Here is a 19,342-nt window from a genome sequence, read left to right as displayed (position 1 = left end):
CTTACTTATCGAAAAGGCTACAATTGATCCTATATACTTGTGGGTCATCAACAGACCTCATCTTGTTATTCTTAATAGCAACGATACATGTGTGTCATTTCCCCTTCTGTTACTGGGATTGAGCACCATAAGATCAAACCCATCACAAAGCACCTCTTTCCATGGCAAGAAAAAAATCGATCTAGTCGGCCTATCTAAACCAAAGATTCTAAGAAGAAATACGAGGCTATAAGTAATCGTGCATTTAAGAGATCAAAAGACTCAAATAACTTTCATGGATAAAAACATAGATCTGGTCATAAACTCAAAGTTCATTGGATCCCAACAAACACACCGCAAAAAGAGTTACATCAAATAGATCTCCAAGACCATTGTATTGGGAATCAAAAGAGAGAGAGAAAGACATCTAGCTACTAACTACGGACCCGTAGGTCTACAATGAACTACTCACGCATCATCGGAGAGGCACCAATGAGGATGATGAACCCCTTCGTGATGGTGTCTAGATTGGATCTGTGGTTTCTGGAACTTGCGGCGGCTGGAATTATTTTTCGCCGACTCCCCTAGGGTTTATGGAATATTGGGGTATTTATAGAGCAAAGAGGCGGTGCGGGAGGCGGCCGAGGTGGGCACAACCCACCAGGGCGCACCTGGCCCCCAGGCGCGCCCAGGTGGGTTGTGCTCCCCTCAGAGCCCCCTTCTGGTACTTCTTTGGCCCAACAGGTGCCTTCTGGTCCAGAAAAAATCACCAAAAAGTTTTGCTGCATTTGGTATTGATTTTCTGCGAAGTAAAAAACAACAACTGGTACTGGGCACTATGTCAATAGGTTAGTCCCCAAAAAATGATATAAAGTTGCTATAAAATGATTATAAAACATCCAAGAATGATAATATAACAACATGGAACAATAAAAAATTATAGATACGTTGGAGACGTATCAGGGTGCCAATCCCACTGGTGCCAGTGAGCGGTCGCGCCCATCATGAAGAGATCGACTGTCGCCGCGCCCGTCTGCCACCGGATCTGCTCTACGACCGCAGATACGCCGTAGATTCGCCTTAGGATACGTGGCTCCACGACAAGGATGACTTGCGGCGGCAATCCTTTTTTGCCGGTCATCCTCGGAGCCCGCGGTGGCCGCGTCCTGCTCGTGCTCGGAGCCCTTCCCAAACGGGCGGGCGTACGCGTGTGCGCGACCTCACGCTGACGCCATCTCCACTCCCGTCCCCGCCACCACCATCTCCCATGACTGAGGAGGAGGAGGCTGAGCTCATGAGGTGTGTCATGGAGGACTCCATGAACACCCACGACGAGCGCCAATGGGAGGGCCTCGAAACCCAGTTGGCCCTCTCTCCAACCGCGATGTCACCATCCTGGAGCTGGACATGGCCGTCAAGGAGGAGGTGCAGGAGGTGGTGGAGGAGCCGCCCATCGCCTAGTGGAACCCGCTCTTGGTGGGCCAGCGGTGGAGCTGGTCGTCCACGGCGCAGGAGATGGCCGACGCGGTGGGTGGCGGGCCATGGTCACTCACACCGCCACGGTCACTAGAGCAGGAGCGGTCGCCACGGGAGGAGGTGGTGTAGGCGCCTTCGGCCTGGCACGGGCCACTAGCCCACCTCTGGCAGCCCCCACCGTACGTCGACCTCATCATGGACGACGACGAGGACAACGACGCGTGAAGACGACAACGGGATCCAAGACAACGACGTCCAAGACGACCAAGGCGACGGCGTCTATCTATCTTTTTTTCTTCAAAAAAGTTTAGTTAAATGATGTTTAAATGTGCGTTTGTGACTAGTTTAAACATTATGTTAATATTTAATTATGTTTTATGTGTGTTTTTAACATTTGCGGCCGGTTTTTCTTTTTCAAAATGTTCGTATGTAGTGCGGCCAACATGCGATGCGGCCATGTGTTGGGGGTAAGGACCGGCGAACGGGTAGAAATATATATCAACATTCAATTTACTGCTTCAAACGGACAAAATTCGGATAAAGACGTCCGTTTGGATTGTGGGTGGAGTTGGCCTAATGACCAGTCAGGCTGTACATATGCTCTGAACAAACTCCCACCCAGTTGCGTACTACTACTTCGATGAGCAATTAGTGTGTGGGTAGCCCTAGGAACCCTTCAATCCTTTTCTGATTATTATTTCTTGGCGGCGGCGGCCATGGACGATGCGGCGGCGGCGGCGGCGGCTTGCGCATCCAAGAAGAGGAGGCGGAAGGAGCCAGTACCGCAAAATCCCCCACCGAGTACGGAGGGAGGTGGAGATGATGCGAATCTCGACCTCATCAGCCGCCTCCCAGACGAGATCCTCGGCACCATCATCTCTCTGCTCCCCAGCACCAAGGGGGCCGCCCGGACCGCCATCCTCTCCTCCCGGTGGCGCCACCTCTGGCGCTCCGCCCCGCTCAACCTCTCCGTCGACTTCGTCCCCTACGTGCAAGAGCGCGACCAAATCGCCAACATCTCCAAGATCCTCGCCGCGCACCCTGGTCCCGCCCGCCGCCTCTCCTTCAGCGAGTGCGGCCACATCCGCCTCCGCCCCTCCCTCTATGACAGCTTCGACGGCTGGTTCCGGTCCTCCGCCCTCGATGGCCTCGAGGAGCTCGACTTGTACGGGAACGACAACTGCCCGCTGCCACTGTCCGTGCTCCGCTTTGCGCCCACGCTGTGCGTGGCCAAGATATATTGCTGCGCTTTCCCTGAGATTGAGGCTGCTGCCCCCGCGCTTAGCTTCCCCCGGCTGAAGCAGCTCAAACTCCACAGTGTCTCCATCTCAGAGACGACCCTCCACCGCCTGCTCGCCGGCTGCACCGCCCTCGAGGCCCTCCAGCTCCACCACATCAGCGGGCTCAGCACCGTCCGGATCGTCTCGCCGACTGTACGCAGCATTAGTGTCTCTGGTTCACATTCCATCCTCTACAATGAAGAGGTGTTGCTGTTCAGTGAGCTTGTCATCGAGGATGCACCTTGCCTTGAGAGATTGATTCCATATGATGTACCTGGTCCGAGGACAGTCAGGGTCATCGCCGCTCCGAAATTAACAGTGTTGGGCTGCCTGTCTAGAGAAATCTCCAACCTTGTGATTGGAACCATTATTGTTAAGGTAGAACAAGTTTCTTCTTCTTTCTTCCTCTTCTTCTTCGTCTTGAAACTTCTTATCTCTTGATTGGTGTGTATATTTTTTTGTTTCTCCAGGACATGATCCCCATCAGCTTTACTGCGGCGGTGCGCACAGTGAAGGTCTTAGCTCTACAATCTATCGGCCTCAATCTGAATGCAATTGTTGGATTCCTTAGATGTTTCCCATGCATAGAGAAGCTATACATCCAGGTGAATGTTAAATGTTAACTGTTCCAGAAAGTAGATTACATGGAATTAAGCCTGTTCAAAGCTGCTTTAACCTTCTTCAGTCATTCATCTCTCCCTCGATGCCTAGCTTGGACATATGGAAATAATGTTTAATAATCTTTCAGTGAATTTGATTTCCACAATAAAGTTTATTTTTAGTAATTTTGGACATATGGATGCCTAGCTTGCACATATGGACATTCTTCAATAATTCTCAATTCACGTGTCATGCAACTAAACCATACATGATTAGATGCCAGCTATGAAGAAATTATTACTCTTTTTATTGTGACCTAATTAGTGGCCACTATATACTTAATTTTTTTTTCAGTCATGGTATGGGAAGGATATGAAAAATGAGCTGCAATATGGCGCACTTGATCCTATTGAATGCCTTGATCTCCATCTCAGGGAAATAGTACTGATGGGCTATCGAGGCAACAGAGCAGATACCAACTTTGCCAAATTCTTTGTTCTGAATGAAAAGGTTGTCAAGGTAATGAGATTTGCTGTCTATGAGGCTAGTGTCTACAGTAAGGGGCGGATTTCTGATTCCTCAAAAAGGAAATGGATGGCTAATCACCGCACCGAGCTACAACTGGATAAGAGAGCTTCTAGAGGCGCGCGGTTTGATTTCATAAGAAATTCTGTTGCTCACGGTCTTCACTACAACAAGCACATACATGATATGTGGATGTCTGATCCCTTTGATAGCTCATTATGTAAATGCTGTTCTAGGGTCGTACCTTTCCCATGATGTGTCAGGGTGGAAATGGAGACAGTGGCGGCCGGTTTGATGCCCTTTTGAAGCGATACTATGTTGTTGTGTCTTTGTTCCAAACATTATAGGGTCTGAGCTACCTTTTGGTTTATAAAACTGTAATGCAACCTGGGAATATTAGCCTATCAATATCATCATGTACTAGAAATTTCAGTATGTCTCTGATATTATTGTTTGCCAAGCTATTGTGCAAAATCTGGTGTTGCTTGATCATTCAGTCGCAGATCGAACTGTGTATATGGATCACCATGAATAGAGAGAATGGCTTGTCTACTTATACTGTGCAATGAACTCTCGACAAATGAAATCTAACTTTCAAATGAGCGGTAATTCTTTCAAAATCCAACTGCTTCATTTCCCGTGTTGAACAGGTGCACCATTGTCCCGACCGCAATCAGCACTGATTCCTATAGGCCTGCACAAATTGATTCCTAGTCACTTCAGAGACGACGGGTCAGTTCAGTTCAGTTCAGTCCAGATGGTGATACGTATCCTTCCTTGTGTCTGCTTTGCGGGGATGATGCAGGGTCGCCATTGCTGCAGAGAGTAGTTTGTCACTGGAGTGAGATTGAATGAACACTGAACTAAAGTTCAGAACTTCCAAAATCAAGGCATTAAATCATAGCGATATGCAGAGAAGCAACACATATCTCACCTGAGCTTTGATGTCTGATGTCTTCCACTCCAAGTTCATGTGTGCTTTTGTTTGCTTCAACACTTCAATTGAACTAACACACATATCCACTTTTGTTCCCCGCTCGCTCATCACCTTCCCTAGGCTTTTTCATGTCTTCCCACTGGTGAGTTTCATAAAACAAGTTTGAAATACGGGCAAACAAGCCTCCGTTATATCTCCCTCCAGCATCCGTCTTGTTTGCTCCGAGTAGTGTACCCCAAACCACAATGTCAGTCTTCATTGGCATATCTTTCATAAACTGAACGGCTTTTGCAAGATGGCCATGCCGACCAAGCAGATCAACCAACCATGCAAGCAACAAGACCACCATGTCTCATGGCTTTCAAGTAATATTGCCCAGCTTCTAGTTTTTTCGATAAAGGATGGATTTTATTATTCAAAATTAAGCATCAAGAGGATACAAACAAGCTTCTAGTAGACCGCCATGACTACATGCAGAAAATAGACTGACCAAGGTGATTTCATCAGGCGCCCCAATAATCACATTCCAAGAGACAACAACGTTTTCGTTGGGCATCACAGTGAACAAGTATGTGGCTGAAACTGTCAGTGTATAATACAGTATTTCTAGAAACCAAATCGCCACTTTGTTGGCAGACAGAGAGGACACAAGCCAAGGTAACCTATCTGGTGTGAGACCTAGAGATTTCATAGTGTATAAAGACCGCTTAAACTGTCAGTGTATAATACAGTATTTCTAGAAACCAAATCGCCACTTTGTCGGCAGACAGAGAGGACACCGGCCAAGGTAACCCAAACCCTATCTGGAGTGAGACCTAGGGATTTCACAGTGTATAAAGGCCCAATGTTTCACGGAATCGGCCGCCTTGAACATGGCAATATACCATGGCATTCCAAGAGAATGTGTTCCTCTCTGGCTCAAACCAATCTGTCGCAGCATCAACTGAGCCGTGCCTTGCCAGAGTGCATATCATGGAAGTCCAAGAAATGACTTTTCTTTACGGGCATCATGTCGAAGCATCCACGAATCCCCGCATTTACCATACATGTCCACCAGTGCATTGACAATAATCAAATCAACCTGGGATCCAGTAGCCAACATATGACAGTGCACGAGCCAACGAACTCAAGATGTCCCTATTTTTCAAGGGGGACTACAAGATTTCCCTGGCTCATGCAAACAAAAAGCAGTTTTTGTTGTTGTTGAGAAAAGCAGGTTGATAAACGTGTGAACTCATCGGCCTACACTCCTTGGCGGAAACATTGTGAGTTCATAAAATTTCACGGATTTGAAAAATAGTTCACATTTAAAAAAATCTCGAAAATTGAAAAAAAGTTGATTGGTTTGAAAAAGATCATCGATTTTGCAAAAAAGTTCATCGAATTTTTAAAAATTTCAAAAATTTGAAAAAAGACCATTGATTTTGAAAAAAGTTCATCAATTTTGAAAAGAAGTTTATCAGTTTTGAAAAAGTTGATTAATGGTTCACAAATTTGAAAACAAATTATCATTTTTGAAAAAAAAATTCACTAATTTGAAAATAATTCATGAAGTTTTAAAAAGTTTGTGTATTTAAAAAAAATAAAAATAAAAAAAATAACCAAACAAAACCGTTCCAAGAAAAAGGAAAAAAAAGACAAGAAAAAACCCGAAGTAAACTGTTCCAAGAAAAAGGAAAAAGGACAGAAGAAAAGAAGGAAAAAGTTTTGAGTAAACACATCAGATGAGGTTGGCGGGTTGGTTGTTGCAGCATACATTAAACCTGGCGAAGGCAGTTTGAATCACACTACCCGGGCAGTTCTTTGCCTTTTAAATTCATAAAAAGGTAGGATGGGCCGGACTAGCGCGACGGAGGGTGTGCGCGCGTTTGCGAAACCGACAGAAACAAGAGCAGAAGGTGCTGTTTAGGATTTGCCAGTGCTTATGGCGCTTGTTATAACTTTCTCTGCACAAAGCGCACAAACCATGCTTAATCGCTTGTGTAGTGGACCGGCCCATGTGTCATTTCTTTTCACCGGTTTTGGGAACCTTCTAGGTTCCCCAGGTTTTTCTAGGGCAGGTTTACATTAATTTATTTTTAGAACATGTTTTTTTGTTTTTTTGTTTTATTTTTCTTTTTTCTTTTTGTTTCTTCTTTTCTTAAAAAAAATCATGAACATTTTCTGAATATTTTTCTCAAATTTATGAATATTCCAAATCCACAATATTTTTAAAATTCAAGACTTTTTAAAAATACTTAAACTTTTTTCAAATCCCCGACCTTTTTAAAATTCGTGAACCTATTGCAAATCCGGAAACTTTTTCAAATTCATGATCAACGGTCAACTAGTCAACTTGATTAACGCCCTACGATCAACCGGTGAACTGGTTAGGATGACTCCAATGATGTGTGCCAAAACACCCTCAAAAGAACACTTTAGGCCATCCAGTGTCGTGCACCAAATATCCGAGGCATCGCCCGGACACCTTAAATCTCACAAATACGAAGTAAAGTTAGGGGAGGTTTGCGGGCATCTAGACCTCCACCAGGTAGGCCCTCGACACCCCGGGCACCCAACCTGAAGCCCTGATTTTGTCATCCGGTCCCTTCACCCTTACTTTGTATCTGCGCAGGCTTAGACCAATGTCGCCACTGTACCACCCACTCCGCCGCGTAGGCCTTGAAGGATCTTTGCCGCTCCACCCAGGCGCCAAGCCCGCTTTGCCTAATCCTTCCTTCCACCCCTGGTCTGGCCGCCGCCTAGGTACCCTATGCCACTACACATTGTCGTCCATGGCAAACACTACGTTTGGCAAGTGTTTGGCCAAATGCCATAGCCTATTTTTTTGACGATTTTGTTGTTTTACTTTGAAGCAAATGCGATGGATTTGGACAAGGATTACTTCGACGCTGGGTTCGTCGATTTGTCCTCATTCGATGAGGCTGGGCATGGGGATGAAGCGACAATGATAAAGGTGGTTCTTGCAGAGAGGAGCATGCCCAGAAGCATGTTCTCAATTACGAACGATCAACCAAGGGACATCGAGTATTGAAGCAGAAAAAGGTTATGGGGGCATTTGATCCTGATGGACGACTACTTTGTTCCCAATGTGATATTCGAGCCCTACTTTGGCTGGCGCTTTCATGTGAAGAGAAATCGGTCTGATTACATCTAACAATGGTGTCGGGCCTATGATGACTACTACATCTTCTTCAGACGGATGCCGTTGGAACTATTGGCTTCTCTGGTTCCCAGTAGTGCACGGCTGCATTGAGGGTTATTTTCTATGGCACAATTGCAGATTCGTGGGACAAGTACCTCCGGATGTATGCAAGCACATGCATCGAAGCCATGGTCAGAGTTGCTATTGCGATGGTGAAGGTGTTTTGACAGGAGTACTTGACAGAACCAACTACTGAAGACACCAAAAGGCTCATAGCACTCTCGAAAGAAGAGGACGGTCTAGTATGCTCGGATCCCTAGATTGCATGGACTGAAAATGGAAGAACCACCCATACTCTCAACAAGGGCAATATGAGGGCTAACGAAGGAAGCGGACCAAGTGAGCCTGAGCTGGTTTGCCTTGTCTAGCCGACCCAGAAGTATGGGGCGCGTGAGCGCTAGTTTACTAGTCGGCGTCTAGGCATGGACTAGGCCCACATCCTATTGAGCGCTTATGCGCCACATTTAGTTTTATCGGTAAAAGTCACTCACCCTTAGATCATAATGGGCTGGCCCATGTAAGACACATTTTTGCGGGAAGCTCGTCCCACTTTTAGGAAACTTCTGGCTACTTTGTAGCATGGTTTCAAAAAGCTTCTGGAAGGACCCTGTTGGATTTTCTTTTATGGCTTTTTAGAATTGGTTTTATTTGGTTTAGGTTTATTCTATTACTATTTTCTTTTTTTGTTTTTAAATGCATGATATTTTTGAAATTCATGAACTTTTCTCAAATTTGTTAGATTTTTAAAAATTCATGTTTTTTCAATTTAGTGCTATTTTTTGAAATCCACAATCCTTTTTAAAGTTCATGAACTTTTTCAAATCATCAAACACTTTTCAAATCAATGAACGTTTTTTAAGTTTATGAACCTTTTTCAAATTTGTGAACATTTTTCAAATTTGTGAAATCCATGATTTTTCTCAAATATGTAAGATTTTTAATTTTACAAAATAAGTTTAGACTTGAGATTTTTTGAAGTCAACAGTCAACCATGAACTGGTCCAACGAGCACTGCCTCGCTATGAACCCAGCGACATACGAGCGAACGGTTGTTCGGTCATCCCATATTCCCATGTGAGGGGGCGCGCAAGCGCTGCCTCGCTATCTGGTGCAGCAGGCGGTGAGGAGGAGGTCTCCTAGGACCTGCATTTCCTAAAAACGTCTTACATTAGGGGACAGAGGGAGTAGAATTTTGCGTGGGGTGCCAAATCGCACAACAGAGCAAAGCGAGCAACTGAAACGGGCTGCCAATTTATCGGTACATTGGTTTCTTGTTTTGGGAACCTTCTGGAAGGTTCTGGTCTGTGTTTATTGTTTTTTCTTTTTTTCTATTGTTTCTTTTAACATTTTTTGTGTTTCTTTTTATTTCAAAATATTCCCTTTCAAAAAACGTTAATAAATTTCAAAAATTGTTGGGAATTTTAAATAATTTCATTTTTTTAAAAAAATATTCAAGAATTCCAAAGAGATGAATAGGGGGATGGTGATGATGATGATGGTTGATGTCGGAGTCTCCTTCATTGAGTTGATGGCGTAGCCGAGCCCTTCAATCAATTTCCCCTCTGGAGGCTAGGATTCTTAGTTCTGGCGGGGTTTTTGATCTCTATGGGCATCTGTTGTGTGATCCGAACCCACTGGGTAAAATAGTCAACCAGAGGACGCGACGCCACCTAGTACGAGCGCTGGTATGAGCAGGCACGCTTATACCAGGCGCCGTCTTCTCTCCTAGAAGTGCAACTGCGGTTGAAATTTGCTCCGTTTGATCATTGCCTTTTATGTTAGGTTCCCCTCGCGCCAATCTACGTGATTTTCACACATATACTTGTATTTTGTTCTTTAATGCTCCAGATCTCCTCCTCAGTTAAGATTATAGTGAAATAAGACAAAAGGGTGTGCCAAGGCGCTAAAATCTCAAAAATCCTACGACTATGGTGCAAAACACAAAGTAAAAAGTGATCCAATTTTGGATTCACCAAGCACTCCAAAACAACACCCCACGCCCCAACCTCCAAATATTGAGGCTGGAGGGCAAATATGGAGCATGCTCCAAACATTATGTGATGCACTGCCAGATATTGATATGTTAGGGTTGACTTCTTGGGCCAAAAAATCCACACTGGTGGTTATTTTAGAGTTTAGGGTGTTATGGCATCTCTGCTTAGAGTTGCTCTAAGGCAGCAAGTCTCCAAAACATCATGTCTACTAGCGGATGCTATGAGAAACAACAAAGGCTGCAAGAAAAGGTTGAGGCTCACAAGCGGTTCAACATTGACTCATCTTTTATCTCTTTACTCGAGATCGACTTGAATAGTAATGAGTCAAGCATGAGTGTTTTACGTGGCTTGAGTGAAATGGGCTGATCTCGAGACAATACTAGCTGCTCGATTGTAGCTCGATAGCTTGACATAATATAATTACATACTATATATTGAAAGGAAATAGGATAATTTCTACAATACATGTTGTGTATGTGATTTTTCTTCATTCTATCTACTGGGAAACATGAAAGGTTAATAAAAGTGGAGCAAATTTAGGCCTTACTATGGTAGCGGTCTGTAGTGTGCTAAATATCTTATTTTTTGGCTAAAGTTTTACAGATGCACCTTCTTATGTTTTCTTATGTTGTTATTGTGACCAATCTAGTTGCGAAAATGGTTTTAGATAAAATATTTTTTATCATCTTATTTATCTCTAAACTAGAGCAGGATTGTCTCGTGATCATTACAAGCTAAGTATGAGCCGCTTCTACAGCTCGACCTTGAGCTTCACTCCAATTGAGCTGGCTAGAATTTTAATATGAGCTGAGTCGAGCCTAGCCCAACTTGCTCAAACTCGACTCGTTTACAGTCCTAGAAACAACGGAGCAAGAATAAAAGAGAGGAGTTGGGTGATTCAGCTCTAGTAGGTAGAGAGAGAAGAGCCGGGTGATCCAATGCTAGTGTTGTGTGCTTGTGTTTGGGAGTGTAAAGCACATCTCAAGCAGTTCAGGGAGTGGAGTGATTCAACTCCAACAAAATGCCAAGGTGGAATCTGCTTGATTGTTAAACGCACCACGTCCTTTAGCAGTCTTGTGCTTGGTGCGATTCATCATGTAGATAATGTTCAGTGCAAATTATCATTTTGGATGGTACATATTCGAGGAGAAAAAAGACAAAACACAAAAAATCTTCTTGAAGACATTGTCGTGGTTCTCCTCTCCGTGTCAGGGTTTCGGGTGATGGCACACTTTGGGCTCGACAGCAGCGACGCTTTGCACCGTTCTTCCTCCTGAGGGTTTGTAGTGGCGTTGTATTCAGGTTGTCCTATGTTCTTTTTGGGCAGCGTAGTCGCGTACGTTTATGTCCTCCGGTTATCCCGGAATTTGCTTTGTAAGAGGACTACTTCACTATTATGTATCGTTTAACCATATACCTTGGTTTATGCTTTATTTATAAAGCGAACCGGGAGCGTATGTTCTTCGGTTATCCTGGAATCTGCTTTGTAAGAAGGCTACTTCAATACTATGTATCGTTTAACCATATATCTTGGTTTATGCTTTATTTATAAAGCGAACCGGGATCCTGTTTCTAGAGACAGCATAAATTCTAAAAAAAAGGAAACTAACTACGTCAGAGGATTTGAGTCCCCTAATCACCATCCCTAGAAGGGATCCGACTTGCCTGCTCCCTCCCCATGCTCCCATCCGTGCTCCCACTTCATCCTACGACTGTTTTTTTTTCCTTTTTTCTTTCTAATCTAATTATCTTTTCCCCTGATTTTAAGGGGATGGGGCCGGGTCTTATTTTGTTCTAATCAAATCAAGCCACGTACGCGGGAGCACGGATGGGCGCACGTGCGGGGAGCAGGCAAGTCTCGTCCCCCAAGAAGTACCTGAAGCACCTCTGATGGTTGTGGCAGGTGGTGGGGGCGGGGGGAGGGCTCCGACCTACGGGAAGCCCAGACGTCTAGGTCAATTCTAGAAGACGCTGTTCAGATGTCGGCGGCGGCATGTCGAAATAAATGTGCCCTGACTTTGGCCGCATTTCCACAGAAATCGTTTCCCCGGCTAGAACCCCATGGGTGTGTACGCTCTTTGCGACGGCACGGAGCGTCTGATAGGGTGGCCAAAAATTGCTTCGTTACAATATTGCACTGTAGCTAGAGGGCTGGCCCGGGGCGTGACTTTGTCCTGGCTCCGCTACTGCGTGTGAGGTTCTGATGTAAGCACCTACGTAACAGATGGGCCTGGTCATCTCCTGCAAGACGGAGTTGGTGGCTGTGCGGCTCACTAGCGCCTCGGAGCAAAGGGCTGCTTCAACTCAGATGTGCTGCTCCGGCTTTTTCCGGCTTCCACCGATCGGTGGAGATGAAAGCATAGAAAACCAAGGACTTCATCAAAACTTCTGCCTATCCACCTATGTCCCGCCCGAACTACCTTCGGCAAGGACGAGTCATTCCAAGATCTTAACTGTAGCCAATCTCTAGCATTTGCCAAATCAATTACCATATAGCCGCAAAGCAGTCGTGATGGCAGATAAATTTGAGAATCCAAATCATAGAGTAAGATTCAGTTGGCTAGATATTATAACCACAAGTGCAAGACCAACACCTGCAAATACCCCCCCTCTCCCTCGCGCTGCCCTTCCCAGGGCGGCTCGAGGGCGTCTAGGGTTTCCCCGGCGCCGCCCCTCTCCACCCCCTCCCTCCCTTGCCGTCACCCGAGGCGGTCGCCGGGCAGCGCCTGTGCGGCTGCCGATGACGGTGGCGGCGAGGTCTCCGTCGCTTCTCTCTCGTGAAGGACTCCGGACCCAGGGCGGCGGCCCTTGGCGGCGATGCGGCGCCGTCTCCGGCTGGCGGCATGCGCGGGAGGTGCGGGCCGGCTTCCTCGGCTGCTTGGGCGGCGAGGAGCAGGCGGATTGCGGCCGTGGGGCGGCGAGGTTATCCTTCCTCCGCTCCAGATCTGAAGGTCAGGCTCCCCTCTTTGCTCTCTTCCTCCGCTAGCTCGTTCGATTTGGGGCCTCTGGCCGCTGGATCCGGTGCAGGCGGGGTGCTCCCCAAACTGGTGGTGTGGGAACAGCCCGGGGGAAACCCCTGTTTGGTTTTTCTCCAGCACGGCGGCGGCGACGCCTTTTTGGCGTCGTTCTACTCCCTGGAGTCGTCGTTGTGGGCTCCCCTCCACACCCCGGCCAATCTACCCGGGCGAAAGCTCGAATCCCGGCTGGATGGGCAGCGGCGGCGCCAGGTGCGTCGTGTCCTCCTTGGAGGCGCCGCTTGGGGAAGATTGGTGCTTTGGGGTTGTGTGCAGCAGCTTGTAGGTGGGCGGCTGGTGTCTATCGAGTCTCTGTGGCTCGGTAGCTCCTTCACTTCGGCAACTCTTCCGGCAGCTTACCCTCTACTATTGGCCTCCTTCGGTGTCTGGTTTCCAGTCCTGTGTTTGATTCCTGTGTTCGATTCCTCTGCTGGTTGCTGATCCTCGAGGCTTCACTCGAAGTCGTATTGGTGCCTTGCTGTAGTGGGCTTATCCTCAACTAGCAGTTCTTCATAGTTAATCTTCTGTTTGCTAGTTGTAGGTGTAGTGTTGTAAGATGTTCTTGCAGCCCCCTTGTATCGTTTGGTCGATGTTGTGTGGTGATCTTGTTCTTGTACTCCTGACCAGTTGATGGTTTTGTTAATTTAAAGCCGGGCTCTTCTTGAACCTTCGTTCTAAAAAAAAGATTCAGTTCCAACGACCGTGCATTTACACAAACGACTTATATTCTCTAATGAGTAAAATGCACTGGCAGTCACCGAACTTGCGAAGAGTGCTCACTTTGGTCACTGTACTTAGGAATACGGCCAATACGGTCACCCAATACGACAAGACGTGTTTGTACGGTCACTGTTCCCCGTATGCCACCCGTCGCTGCTCGGTTTGACCACGTGTTGACCAATCCTAGACGCCAGCTGGCATTAAGCAGGCGGTAGCATGGTGTTTTTGCAGAATCCCCCCTGGTTCGCTGTGCTTTAGCCGAAAGCGCCTTGCCTGTTCGGCTTCGATCATAACGAGGGGAGGAGAGCAGAGGAGGCGATCGTCGGCAGCAGTGCACCATCTCCGGTCATCGAGATCGCGGAAGGGCCGGAGTTGCCGCGGAGGTGCGCCGCATCGCGTCGCTGCCGGAGGGGCGCCGCATCCTCCTCAGGATGGCGCCCGTTCGTCGACCAGATGGAGCTCCTCCACCATACTATGGTAAGCCCCACTTACATCCGCCATGATTGGTGCTTGCAGTCTCTGATTGCGCGATTTAGGGTTTGGCATTGTGCACATGGAGATGTAGGAGGCCAATTTTGCCCGCAAGATTTCACAAGATTTAAGCTAGGGTTTTTGCCTGACAAATTGGGGGTTTTCGGTGTATGGTTTTTGCCTGACAAATTGGGGGCTAAGTGTTTGCTTGGAGGTCATTATGATGCAATTGTAGGCCTTTTAGATGTTTGAACATACGGTTAGGGTTTTAGGTTAGGAAAGGTGGTTCCTTGTAATATATGTTGACAAAATTGTGCTCTGTTTACATCTTTGTAGGACCACGCAGCAGGAAATTTTTAGTTCAATTTAACCATGGTGGATATTTCCTTGGCAAAGGTAGCAACCGTTCTTATGTCAATGGGCATGTGTTGTGGTATGATGATCTGGATACAGTGACATGGTCCCCAATCATGGTTGAGCACCTAGTTGAGGAGATTGGTTGGGAGATGGCAGGAAGGCTCAAGGTTTACTACTGCATTCCCATCCTAACCTTGCAGAAGAATGGCTAGAGAGAAATAAGAGGAGATGGAGACACAGACCAGATGATAACATTTGTTGATCTTGGTCACCACTCATTCAGTCTCTACTTAGACCATGAAGACAGTCTGAATTCAAACAATGATGATGATGACGTGGTCAATTTCCCAAGAGTGCAGCTACCTCCAGTGTTTAGTCCTTCTAAGACAAGAGTTGATCAGGCAGAAAGTACTGAGGCTGTAAATGCAGAGACAGATGTTCATGTACCTGAAGGTGAAGCAATCCCAATACAAGTTGTGTATCCAGAGAGCTCAGATAGTAATGGTGGCAATTATGTGTTTGCAAGGAGGAATTGTTCTTTTGGTGAGCAGGATGAAAATGTTATGGCTCCAGATGTAGTGCTGGAGGCAAAACAACAAGGAAGTGATGAAGCTGGATCATCAAGAGTATGCAAAAGAAAATGCAGTTATGATTACCTGGAAGATGCTGATACTGACTCAGATGACTCTGACTTTGATCCTGGAGCCATAGTGGACAGTGACTATGACATAAGTGATGGTGATGATGATTTGTTTGCTGATAATGTAGACATGGATGAGCCTGTGGAGACAGAGAAGAAGAAAGAAGAGAAAGGGAAGCAAAAGGTTCAAAAGGGAAAAGAAGCTGTGAAAGGAAATGAGAAAGATGGAGATAAAGCAGCAACATATGATCATGAAGGTGAGTTCTATGAATCAGAGGGTGATGACTTGTGGGCACCAGATTCTAATGATGAAGAGGTATTCATGAAGTTCAAGGCATTTAGACCAGAGGATCTTCATTGTCCCAAGTTTCATGTTGGTCAAGTTTTCCAAACTGTTGAGCTCTTGAGGAAAGCCATCAAGGAGTACTGCTGCAAAAACAGGGTAGATGTGAAGTTGCCAGTCAATGATAAGAAAAGAGTGAAGGCAACATGTGATGAGGACTGTACTTGGTATCTTTGGGCTTCATATGATAGTAGGACCAAGTGTTTCATGGTCAAGAAATATGTGGATGAGCACACTTGTACCAAGAAGTGGAAGATCAAGGCTTTCACAACACCATTTCTAGCACAGAAGTATCTTGAGAGCTTTAGAGCTGACCAAGACATGAATTTGAGAAACTTTTCTAGAGTTGTTCAAAAGGAGTGGCATATGACCCCAAGCAGGACCAAGTTACAAAGAGCTAGGAGGCTAGCAATGAAAAAAATTTATGGTGATGAAGAAGGCCAATACAAGATGCTCTGGGACTATGGTAATGAGTTGAGAAGAAGTAACCCTAGGACCTCATTCTTTGTTGCACTAGATAGTAAAGCAAGGTTTAATAAAGCCTATATGTGTCTAGATGCATGCAAAAGAGGGTTCTTGCAAGGATGTAGGCCTATGATATTCCTTGATGGCTGTCATATCAAGACAAGGTACAGAGGACAGCTACTCACTGCTGTTGGGATAGACCCAAATGATTGTATTTTTCCAATTGCAGTAGCTGTAGTTGAAGTGGAAGACAAGCCTAATTGGTGCTGGTTCCTTGAAAGACTAAAGAATGATCTTGCTATCTTTAATACTGCTCCATGGACCATTATGTCAGACAAACAAAAGGTAAACAACATCAATTGTAGTATAAGTAGTACTCCATATTTAGTAGTCCATGCTTATGTTTATCTTTTGTTATTGTAGGGCCTTATCAATGCTGTGGATCAGTTATTTCCAGAGTCAGAACACAGGTTCTGTGTCAGACACATGTGGCAGAACTTTCAGCAACAATTCAAAGGGGATGTTCTTAAGAATCAACTTTGGAAGATAGCAAGAAGTACCACCTCTGTCAAGTATGAGCAGTACATGGTTGAGATGAAGGACATCAGCTTGGAAGCTTACAAGTGGTTGCATGAGTTGGAACCATACACATGGGTTAGAGCATTTCAAAGTGATCTTCCCAAGTGTGATATATTGCTCAACAATAACTGTGAAGTTTTCAACAAGTGAGAAACCAATTAACTTGCTATGTGCATGTTCTTACTTCAATGTTTGACACTTAACTCAGTTTTGTCTTATACTTGTAGGTACATACTAGATGCTAGAGAGCTACCTATACTTTCTATGCTAGAAAGGATAAAAGGCCAACTGATGCAGAGGCACTACAGCAAGCAGCTTGAGGTAGAGAAGATGAAAGGAAATATTTGTCCAAAGATCAAGAAAAAGGTGGAGAAGCTAACTGAGTGGGCAAACCTGTGCTATGTGGAGGGAGCTGGAGATGGGGTGTTCCAGGTAGGTGACAGGGATGTGAACTTCCTTGTGGACTGGCACACCAATGAGTGTAGCTGTAAGAGGTGGCAGAAGAGTGGCACACCTTGTGTACATGCCATAGCATGTGCTAGACATGAAAGAGTTGACCCTCTTTCATTGGTGAACCACTGCTATTCAGTGAACATGTTCAAAATGGCATACAAGAACATAATCTATCCATGTAGAGACATGACAGAATGGGAAAAGATGAATGGGCCACCAGTTCTGCCACCATTATACACCAAGCAAGTAGGCAGGCCATGCAAAAGCAGAAGAAAAGCACCAAGTGAAGTAATTTGTAGTAATGGTGGCAAGAAAATGTCTAGGCATGGTGTCATCATGCACTGCAACTACTGTGGAGAGCCAGATCACAACATTAAAGGATGCAAGTACCTCAAGGCAGGAGTACCTCCTCCAAATATGCAAGCACCATCAGCAGCACAAGCAAATCATGAAGCAACATCACCAGATGAGCAACATGTGCAAGATGAAGACCCTGTCATTACTCAGGTATGTTTTTGCAGAAGATGTTTAAGTTTTGTCATACAACACCACAAGCAAATCATGGATCACTTAAATGTTGCTTCATTTTGAGCAGGAACACAACCCTGCAGAAAATCCTATCATAGGAGATCTCATGGTTGATCAAATGATAGAAAGGGTAAGTTTTGTCAGACATGATCTCATATATTTTGCCAAGCCTACTATTATTGTGTGATCATTTGTACAAATGTTATGTCATGCAGAGGCCAGTGGCAAGAGTGATTGCACAAGGACCTGTTCCAGAGTCAACATTCCTTTCTGCTGCTCAGTTGTTGGTCAATCAAAACCAAGGGAGCACAAGCACCATTCAGCAAGGAGAGATGGCCAAGAAGTTACTTGCATTAAAAATGCAGAGAGACAAAGAGCTAGAAGACAAGAAAAATGCTATACTTGCAGCAAGGAGAGAAGAACAGGAAAAGAAGGCTGAAGAAGCTGCCAGGAAGAGACATCTGCAAGAGGAGAAGAAAACAGCAGAGGCAGAGAGGAAGAGATAGGTGGCTGCTCTGAACAGAGAGAAGAGGAAAGAAGAAGCAGCAATAAAAAAGCAGGCTCAAGCAGAGGCAAGGCAGATTCTTTTGGAGGTTAAGAAAACTATAGCTGCTGAGAACAAAGCAAAGAAGGAGGCTGAGAAGAAGGCTCAAAAAGAACAAGAAGCTGTCAAGAAGCTAGCAGAGAAAGAGGCTGCTGCAGCAAAAAGAAGAGCAGATAAGAAAGCAGAGAAGGAGGCTGCTGCAACACAAAGAAAGGAAGAAATGAGGTTGATATCTATTGTAATGGGTAAAAGCCAGGATGATTCACAACACCAAGAACATGGTCAGCCAAGGAAGGCCAGCAGAACATCCATGTTTGATATCTTCAGGTGATGAGACAGTGGACATCCAGCACATGAGTATGGACAGCCAGCAGAGCATCTTATTTTGCCCAATCCATGTAGTATACAATCAGTGGTAATGTAGGAAAATGTTGCAATTGATCCATAATGATGTAGACACATGAGTATGGATCAATTGTTGCTCATTTTGTAACCAGTTCTACAAGATACTTCTTTGCCCTACTTATGACTATGCTTAATGCCCTGGTTATAACAAGATTACTCTTATAACATTGCCCAACATATGACAATGGTCACATTTGTCCTCTTCAACTTGCAGCAGTTGTATAGTTTTTTTGCATGCAAAATTAACAGTAAATGGTCTAAAAGCATCATCAATTAGCTTTGCAATGCACACACACAAGACAAATATGACAATGGTCAATGAGTACTCATGCTCAAATGTGCCCAAATTGACAGCATCATCAACTAGCTTTGCAATGCACACACACAAGGCAAATATAAGATAAAAATGATATCTTCATAAGACAGCGGGATGATCCATTAACTTCATTTGCAGTACAACATTGTCACTTGCATTACATATTGCAAAAGCATCAGATACAATGCAAAAGATTGACACTTGACACTAACAGCTACTGCAAACACTACATCAACTACATATTGCATCACTCTTGCATCCACTCCATCACTTCTTCAGCACAGAAATAGCTACTAGCACTGCAACTACAATGAGTGCTGCCAATAGTGCCTTCATCATCACCAATATTGCATTGCCTAACCCTACGAGTGCTTGTGCTTGCTGATTGCTCATTTGACCTGCAACTCTTCCATGATGTCCATCTTCAAAGCCTGGAAGATCAACTGCACCTACACCTGCACCTTCACATGCATATCTTCGATTCCTTGCTCGAATCAGCTCTTCCCTCTTA

The 19,342-nt window shown here is 45.3% G+C and overlaps 1 protein-coding gene and 1 pseudogene across 2 annotated transcripts; one reads left to right on the top strand and one right to left on the bottom strand.

The window, feature by feature from the left end:
- Positions 1-19,342, bottom strand: part of LOC120961856 (polyubiquitin-like) — a 387,099-nt pseudogene that overhangs the window by 223,797 nt on the left and 143,960 nt on the right.
- Positions 2,087-4,295, top strand: LOC109783029 (putative F-box/LRR-repeat protein At3g58880). 2 transcript variants are annotated; one of them, XM_020341658.4, is made up of 3 exons: positions 2,087-3,113; positions 3,206-3,340; positions 3,770-4,295. In XM_020341658.4, exons 1-3 carry the CDS (start codon positions 2,172-2,174, stop codon positions 3,839-3,841), a joined length of 1,149 nt encoding a protein of 382 aa, XP_020197247.1. In that variant the 5' UTR covers positions 2,087-2,171; the 3' UTR covers positions 3,842-4,295. The 2 variants fall into 2 exon arrangements, with proteins under 2 accessions (XP_020197247.1, XP_020197245.1); XM_020341656.4 differs by having other exon boundaries at positions 2,092-3,113; positions 3,690-4,295.

The sequence above is a fragment of the Aegilops tauschii genome, chromosome 7 (assembly GCF_002575655.3).
Source record: "Aegilops tauschii subsp. strangulata cultivar AL8/78 chromosome 7, Aet v6.0, whole genome shotgun sequence".
In the NCBI taxonomy this organism is placed as follows: Eukaryota; Viridiplantae; Streptophyta; class Magnoliopsida; order Poales; family Poaceae; genus Aegilops; species Aegilops tauschii.
This window is presented reverse-complemented; position numbering and strand designations above follow the sequence as displayed.